At 33.0% G+C, this 8,926-nt stretch overlaps 1 protein-coding gene across 1 annotated transcript in view; it reads right to left on the minus strand.

Annotated features, from left to right (window-relative positions):
- The window catches only part of LOC144966493 (U5 small nuclear ribonucleoprotein 200 kDa helicase-like), a 43,984-nt gene extending 35,887 nt beyond the window's left edge, over positions 1-8,097 (minus strand). The window contains exons 1-9 of the mRNA XM_078903098.1: positions 7,903-8,097; positions 6,857-7,020; positions 6,571-6,742; positions 4,778-4,964; positions 4,161-4,225; positions 3,391-3,492; positions 2,975-3,124; positions 2,005-2,104; positions 534-751 (exon numbers count right to left, since the gene is read on the minus strand). Of these exons, the coding sequence (XP_078759224.1) occupies positions 534-751; positions 2,005-2,104; positions 2,975-3,124; positions 3,391-3,492; positions 4,161-4,225; positions 4,778-4,964; positions 6,571-6,742; positions 6,857-7,020; positions 7,903-7,947 (1,203 nt within the window). The 5' untranslated portion in view covers positions 7,948-8,097. The remainder of the gene's footprint in view (positions 1-533; positions 752-2,004; positions 2,105-2,974; positions 3,125-3,390; positions 3,493-4,160; positions 4,226-4,777; positions 4,965-6,570; positions 6,743-6,856; positions 7,021-7,902) is intronic.
- Between the last annotated feature and the right edge of the window lie 829 nt (positions 8,098-8,926).

Raw genomic sequence — 8,926 nt, forward strand, 5'->3', positions numbered from 1 at the left:
GAGAGAGAGAGAGGGAGAGAGGGGGAGGGGGGGGGGGGGGGGGGGAAGGGAGAGAGAAAAAAACAGACAGGGGAAGGGGAAAAGGGGAGGGGGGTAAAAGTAAAAGGGTATTTTTAAAGAAATTTTTAGCAAAGTCTTATAGTGTCATAAATTAGCAGACTTATGAAGCACATTCCCTTGCTCACATCATGATCAATGCTTAACTTATTTCAATAACAGGAATTTAAAACAAATCTCCATTTCATACAATACAAGCCTCGTGTGGGGGTCCTTTTGCACTAGCATTTTAAACAATATTGATTGCTGACTATAATCAGACACTCATTCACTCCAGAGTCAAGTAGGAACATGTAAAAATTTATTTAAAAGCATAACACATAAAATAGACGTTTGTAATCATTATCATCAATCCAGTCAATAACTCAACATCATTCACTACTAGTCACAAGGCAAAACAACATAGCATATTGATCAACAAGTCCTGCCATAATTAACATTAATTTAAACTATCTAGTATTCATTGCTGATCCCACCTCTTCCTCATCCATCTCCATGGCCTCAATATCAGCAGCCACCCTAGACTGTCTGACATGTTGTCGACGCTCTCTCTCTTCCTTCACAATGTCTTCCTGGTCTGTGGCCTGGAGCATACGAAGAATGTTAGTCAACTCAGGGTCATCCAACATACTCTGTTCAATCTTTTTCTTTTCGGCAGCAGTTTGAGCTTGGGCCAGCAATGTGCAGTACAAAACTGAAAAGAAATTGTGAATGATTGGGGTAATCTTAAGAAACAATTGTTGATGTGAATCAACTTTTGAGAATAAAAATTAATATTAAAATACAGTCCACTACAGATAATCGCAACACCTTGTTATCAGCGAAAATGTTGCGATTAACAAAAGTTGCAATTAACTGAAATGACTACCCAGACCACTATTGCAACATTTTCCCTCTGAGATTATATGGGCTTGGAGCCGTCCGCGGCCTCATTAATTTTTTGTTTGTGGTTAGTTGGGGTTTTTTTTTTTTTCTTTTTGTTTTTTTCTTTTTATGGTTATAAATTCTATCATTTTCCTTAGCGTTTGACATCACTTATTTCCCTAAGAAGGCAGCAAGGGTCATCTGTTTTTGTTTTGTTTTTGCCCAGTCCAGATGTGTAAACTCAAACCATGTGTTGTAAAAATTGTTTTAGTCCACCACTATTTGATTGACACGAAAACCATATGGCAGTCCTGCATAGATTTTGACAAGCAAAAGCAGCTTTTATGCAAGCTGACATTTTATTCAGTTTGGATTAACTTTCATTCTTTTGTTTTAACATTCATAAGAGTCATAGAGATTAGCCCTGATGGGAGACAAATGATCTAATGGACAAATGATCACACAAATCCCATACTGCAAAGCCCTCTTTTGTATCTAATAGAGTGGTGACACACTACTGGCATTAAAACACGCCATCTGTCGATTCTTCAAGCTGGCATGATTTCACCCATGATGAAATATAATCATGAGATTATGTTTGATTGATTTCTTGAATTTGCCACTTTTTGAGGTCGAAATCTTGTTAGATTATCTGGTTTGTTGCAATTAACCATTGACTTTTATATAGAATTAATTCAGTTTCTTGGGAAAACTTGCGATTAACTGAGTTGCGATTATCTGGAGTGGTCTGTACTTCTACTATTATTATCATTATCATCATTATTATTATCATTATTGTCATTATTAGTATTATTTATTTTTTTAAATCATAATTATAATAATTACTATTATCATTATTGAGTTTTTAATACCAGTGTAAATAACAAAAAAAAGCATCATGTGTAGTCATAAAAAAAGTAGTTTTTCCAGAGTCAGATCTTGCATCTTATGTCTAATTATAGAGGAAGGATTAGCATTTTATATTTAGTTTGTTTAGTTTTAGAAGCTACCAACAAGAATTACGACAGCTTTTGGAATCCAAGTTCAAAAGTTCTAATATACACACTATTAAAGATGACCTACTCATTTGTCTGTTCTGTCTCAAGACCTTGATGAATTCAAAATGTGACACATCTAGTAGTAACACCAACTTAGTCTCCACTTCTCTGTCATCACCAGCAGTCTGATTGGAAGAGTAACAATATCATTGATAAAAATATGTTTGCTAAAATTACACTGTATAGACAGTGTTGCCATATCATAAAATCTTTGTCATAATACTGACTGTTACATTTAAAGCAATACGTTTTTGATATTATCCTTCAAAAAAATTGAAAAATTATGCCCTTTAGCCACATCATAAGATATCGTCGCCTAGGCATTCCACGAAGGAATATAGATAATTCATCAAACAAGATGTCTGATATCAACAGGAATCACCCATGTTGTCCAAGTGAGCAAATTGGGGATTAATAATCTTGCTCAAGGAAAAAAACGAAAGTGCCTGAGGCGGGTCTCGACCCTGGGACCTTCCGGGTCACAGTGCAATGCCTTAATCACTCGGCCACTTCGCCCCCCATTATCCTTAAAATCTGAAGAAAAAGAAAAATAACAATAATCCTTTTATTGTTGGTGTAGTTAATATGGGTCATTAGAAACAAATTTGTGATACCCAAGGACACGATGTCATGAGAACAGTCTTGCAATTGCTTTCACCCATCTAGTAGTGTTTCACTTTGATACAATGTGAAAGTCCATACCGCTGAGCCATATTCACCAAAATTATATTATAATATAGTATAATAGTAATGAATGGCTTTATGTAGAAAATTTCAACCAAGATGCTCCATGTAGACCAGCCACAGGTCACAAAACATAAACAATACATATAAACACCTCAAAAAAAACATGTGAATTTCCAGGAAAAAAAATGTTTCAACCCAAAAATGTATGATTTCCAGCCTTACACGAATTGTCATTTTCAAATACCTTAGATCTGATGTTATCTTGACAAATTTGAACAAAACAAAATTTCAAGAATCCAAACCATCACCTTAAGAATCTCCAAAACATCTTTGGCTTTACTCTGTGCCATATTAGGGTCATCAGGGTAAAATTTGCTGATCTTTCTTTGAATCCAGAAAGCGTCAATTTCTCTGGGCTGCAGTCCCCTACTTGATTTGTCTTTATCCTCCTCTGAGAGCTGAAATCAATTAAGTAATCTTTATTCTAACAATCATATCCAAGAAAGCTTGATACTAATTGAAATCGACAATTTTCATCGACCACTTTATAATCTGAATTACTAATTTCTTTTCTTGTTAAAGTTTGCATTAGTGCTAACTGCATGTATTTAAAAATCTTATGTAACATTGTTTACTACTCAACATTACAAATAAAAATAACATTTTTTTCAAAAAAGACAACAAAAAAATTAAAAATTAAAAACTTTAAAAAACATCAACTTACATTTGCATGCAATGTAACATCAAAATCAGCTTCTTCTCCCTCTTCTTGTTCTTCTTCTCCTTCCCCTTCTTCTTGTACTTCTCCATATACATCGCCAGTATCCTAAAAATAGAAAACATTTTACTCAGAAAAAATACAGAATGTAACTATTAAAGTATATCTATACAGTCTAGAAATTATCACAATTGATACTGGTATTTTTTTAATGTTTTTTTTTTTTTTTTTTGCAAGATGCAATGGCAATTTTTTTTTTAAAAAAAAAAAAAAAAAAAAAAAAAATAAAAGGATTAAGATATGATGGTACAAAAAGGATTAGAATGCAATGGTAATAAAAATGAAAATAGAATGGAATGGTTAAAAAAAAAGGATTGGGTATTAAATGGTAAAAAATAAAAAGGTAAAGTAATCATAGTCAAGAAATGATCAAATTTTTACAATTTTGAAAACAAAAAAAACCCTCATAAAACATAGCCTAAAAATTGAAATCAGACAATTTAAGATCTAAAGAGGAATTAAATCGGATAAGATCCTTGCATAGAAAGCGGAATACCAAATTTATAGAAAAATAATAAATAAAGCAAAGAAAAAAATAATTTTAAAATGACAATAAATAATGTAAACTTTATGTCAGTAAATGAGGAAATCCTTTTTTATGTTTTCATACTAAGATGTAAAATAAATAACTAAATAAATAAATAATATAAAAACATGTCTATAAAGTAATTGACACTAATTCATCATAAACATTAAAATAATGTACCACTCCTTACATCATCATCAGATTCTTCAAACTGTACATTGACACCATATGTCTCATCAAAATCGATGTTTTCACCTGAAATGAATTAAAAATTGAATCCATTACCATTCATTAAACAATTATGTAATTTAGAGCTTTCAGTGATTTTAAATTTGGTGATTATTATTTCTGCTTTTATTGATTGATTTATGTTAATCGATTTTTGCTTCTTACATCTTACATTGATAACAATGCTTGTTGATTGGCATATTCCACCTGAAGCTGAACTTTTTAAAATATCCCTAATTGTTTTCTATTTCTCCATTTCTTAAATTTGGACATATTTTTTTTTCAAAACTTCTCTGTGTTAAGCTTTTTCTCCCCTTCCCCAAATTACGATCATAAAAAAATAATAGGTAAATAAATAAGGGAAGAAGGATTTCAACTAGAAAAATGCAAGATTTCTGCCTTATCAAAATCTCTAGAAAAAAAAAATTAAGTTTAGCTAATTTTGAATTAATAAAGATTCTATAAAATTAATAAACTTTCTAAACGAAAAACACCCAATAATCTCATATATCACTATGTCCAACACACTGAATTATCCAAAATAATCTTGAATTTACTTTATCATTTTATATCATTTACCTTGAGCTTTCTCCTCTTGACTCCAATCAGTAATTTTCTTACCAAGGTTGACCAGTAAAGCAAACCGCTCATCTGCCAAGTCGCCTAAAAGCCCCTCAACCTCTTTCTTCTTTTCCTTATCCTTCATTCTGTCATTCTTTAATACAACCAAGACTTCGTCAGCAGCACCACAAAGAACATCTCTGGGCTGTGCATTGAAAATGATCAAATCCGCATGTAAACATTCTTTCACTCAGTTCCTTTTTAATTTTAAAAAATGTAATTTCTGAGAGCAAAAATCAACAATTTAATGAGCTTGCAATTAAGATACCATGCTTTGGCCATAGATCATAAGGAAGGTGATCAATAAAACAATAAACTATCTATAAAAACCAAGTCTTCCAATCCTTACACGCTTTAACTCAAAGCCTGTTGAGAGCTGGAAAGATTGATTACATCAACATATCAATGAATGGTATGACTCCCAACCCTAAATAAATATATCAATGTATTACACAAGAATCTCCCTAAATAAATATATCAATGTATTACATGAGAATCTCCCTTAAAAATATATCAATGTATTACATGAAAATCTCCATCAATGTATTGCATGAAAATCTCCCTAAATAAATATATCAATGTATTACACCAGAATCTGAAGAAAAAGAGCATAATATGGTTACAATGGTGCTAGAGGTTATTAAAAGTATGTTTAGTAACTAATCTGCTGGCAACAAAAGGGGTATCCTCACTCACTGTTTTAATAATATATTACTATTGGATAACTCGTCAAGATAACACGCCACTGGTGAGAATAGCTGACCACAAATAAAAGGACATTTTTCTCTAACCATTGTGAGAGAGAATAGCTTCCCAATTTCCAAATTATATGGTTTGTTAATGGCTGATGATCTGGTGGTGGGAGTGGTTGTAGCAGTGGTGGTAGAGGTGATGAGTTGTAATAGAGGTGGTAGGGATGATGAGTTGTTGTAGTAGTGGTGGTAGGAATGATGATGTGGTTGTAGTGGTAGGGATGCTGATGTGGTGGTAGTAGTTGTAGCAGTGGTGTAGGGAAGATGATGATGTGATGGTAATTGTAATAGTTGTGGTAGGGATTATAATGTGGTAGTAGTTGTTGTAGTAGTGATGTAAGTATGATGATGTGGTGGTGGTAATTGTGGTAGTGATGATGAAATGCTGGTAGCTGTTGTAGTGGTGGTGGTAGGGATAATGATGTAGTTGTAGTAGTTGAGGTAGTGGTGATAGGGATGATGATGTGTTGGTTGTTGTTGTAGGAGTGATAGTAGGGATGAAGATGTGGTGTCAATTGTTGTAGTAGTGATGGTAGGGATGATGATGTGGTGTTAGTTGTAATATTGGTGGTAGGAATCTGATGTGATAGTAGTTGTAGTAGTGGTGATAGGGATGATGATGTGGTGGTAGTTGTTGTAGAAGTGATAGCAGGGATGAAAATATGGTGGTGGTATTGTAGTAGTGGTGGTAGGGATGATGATGTGGTGGTAGTTAATATAATGGTCGATTTTTTTTATTTCCAGGACAAAAAGTATGTATTTTCTGGGGCAGCCATTAGTCTTTACAAATTTCCAGGACATCCAGAAATTCGGGGATGGTAAGCATGCCTTCAAAGAAAAAATTATCTAGCATGTGATTGACGATTTCATTAGCTTCTACTTCTATTGTTCTTGAGTTTTTACTGACATGACTCTTTGTTATTTTTTAAATTATAAATCATATGCTATTGACAAGGTTTTCTATGCACCTTAAGACCAACACTTAATATATTTTCACACCTGATCTCCCAGGGCGGCTTGGATAAAGCTGAGTAAAATCTCATAAGTCTGCCTTGTTTCTGTAGTCTTAGGTCGATACATGATGCCAACCATCTCATCAATGCCGTCAGATAAGAGTTTGGCTCCTTTCATCTTCACCATGTCATGTTGGGCTTCATCTCGCTTACGACGCCTGGAGAAGAATGATAAATAATCAAAAGTCATTAATTAATGTAAATAAAAAGAGAAAACAGCTCAATGACATTCATTTCTGTTTTAAAAAGTATCAAAATTTTCTGAAACTTACTTATTTTTTCTCTCTTCCATCATCGGAGGTTTGCTTTTAAGAGCTCTGTCTCCCATTTTTGTACCAGTCAATTTGCCCACAAGGGACATAACTTCTCCAGTGGCTTCATCTCTGGCGCGTCTGTCAATGAGTGTCCTGTCTACACTCAATACAAGATTTGAGTTCTAAATCAAAAGATATGAAAAAATAGATTAAATTAAAAAGTTTTAAATCATTTTCAAATTATAAATAGATAAATGTCTTACATGAAAATCTCCATCAATGTATTGCATGAAAACCTCCTTTAAAAAATGTCAAGTTTTAAACAATGCTGGAATCATTCTGATGATACCACAACACAGGTGACACAGGTACAAGAATAAAAAAATGAATAAAGTTCATTATTCTTTCTTTTTACTGTATTATGATGCTACCTAACATTAACATTTAACTAGAGCATTATGAATGTCCAAATACTGAATATCCTATTAGTTTGTGTTTGCTTGTGGCAATTGAGCTATAATTTAAGGTATCTAATAAGCAACACAAGCCAAGTACCAGCCAACATAATTATGGAAGACCAGTCTCAGATAACAATCAACAAAATCTCACACTCACACATCACACCTTCTTATTATGACCCAGTATAAATACCACAAATATTTGGCAATATATTAATGCTTATTAAGGTCAGTCTGACTGAGCTGAATGAGCCCTTCATGGTCAGTAGTAATAGTAATAGTAATAGCAAATATAACCATGCAACGAATTTTCAATGGTCATTCAATTGGCAGTGGCAGTGGCGCACAGCATTTTACATTTTAATTTGTCTTGTTTTAAATATTATGAAAGTGGAAATGGTGGATTTATCTCATATGTTTGATCTATGAAAATTGACTGTGTCAGATAAGCGACAGTCCGTGAAAGGAGGGGGGGGGGTAGTAAAGAAATCGACTGAGAAAGCACAGTTATCGACAATAACATCAACAAAATATGAAATTGGTGGCGGGTACGGGTAGCTACTGAAATGCTCGACAGACATTGTCAGTAAGTTTTCTCGTACTGACCTCCTTATACTCATATTGTCGTGATCTTGCCGCAGCATCAGCCATCCTCTAGTCTGTGGAATAAAATCAATTTTTACAACAAATCCTTTTAAATGTTCATAATAAATGCCGTGAACAAATATATTTATCGGCGTTTGTTTCACGTTTCAATGTAAACTTCCGGTGTTGTTCGCTCGTGTTCAAAGTACGGTCTGTGTGCCTCTAAATATTATTTTCTAGAAATACAGGCACTTGGTAATACTACTACTACTACTACTACTACTACTACTACTACTACTACTACTACTAATAATAATAATAATAATAATAATAATAATAATAATAATAATAATAATAATAATAATAATAATAATAATAATAATAATAATAATAATAATAATAATAATAATAATAATAACAATAATAATAATAACAATAATAATAATAATAATAATAATAATAATAATAATAATAATAATAATAATAATAATAATAATAATAATAATAATAATGTATGTAATCTCCTTCTCATCACTTTCTTATCGAATATGAAAAATACAATCGCGTCTCTCTAATCCGGAACTCACAATCCGGATGTCTCCATTATCCGGACAAGTTGCCTGAGGACAGATTTTTTTTTCTCTCTTTATTTGTACACTTTAGGGACTGATTCCCCTATCCGGATTATATCACTCTGTAACGTGACTGTAATAATAATATTAATAATCTTTATTGTCAAAGAAGACAATTACTGTAGATGAAAGATCTTTAAAAACAAAAACAAAAAGGAACACAAACACAGCGCACACATAAATCCCATCTCTCTCTCTCTCTCTCTCTCTCTCTCTCTCTCTCTCTCTCTCTCTCTCTCTCTCTCTCTCTCTCTCTCTCTCTCTCTCTCTCTCTCTCTCTCTCTCTCTCTCTCTCTCGCTCTTTAGTTTTGGATACTTTTAATTCCAACCGGTTGTTGGCACACCATGAACGAAATTTGTTGAATGTTGGAGGTATACTTTTTCTGACTGGCTGTCATTCAAGAGGCCTAGCA

The sequence above is a fragment of the Berghia stephanieae genome, chromosome 2 (genome assembly GCF_034508935.2).
Source record: "Berghia stephanieae isolate SIO BIC M18660-M18661 chromosome 2, UCSD_Bste_1.3, whole genome shotgun sequence".
Lineage (NCBI taxonomy): Eukaryota > Metazoa > Mollusca > Gastropoda > Nudibranchia > Aeolidiidae > Berghia > Berghia stephanieae.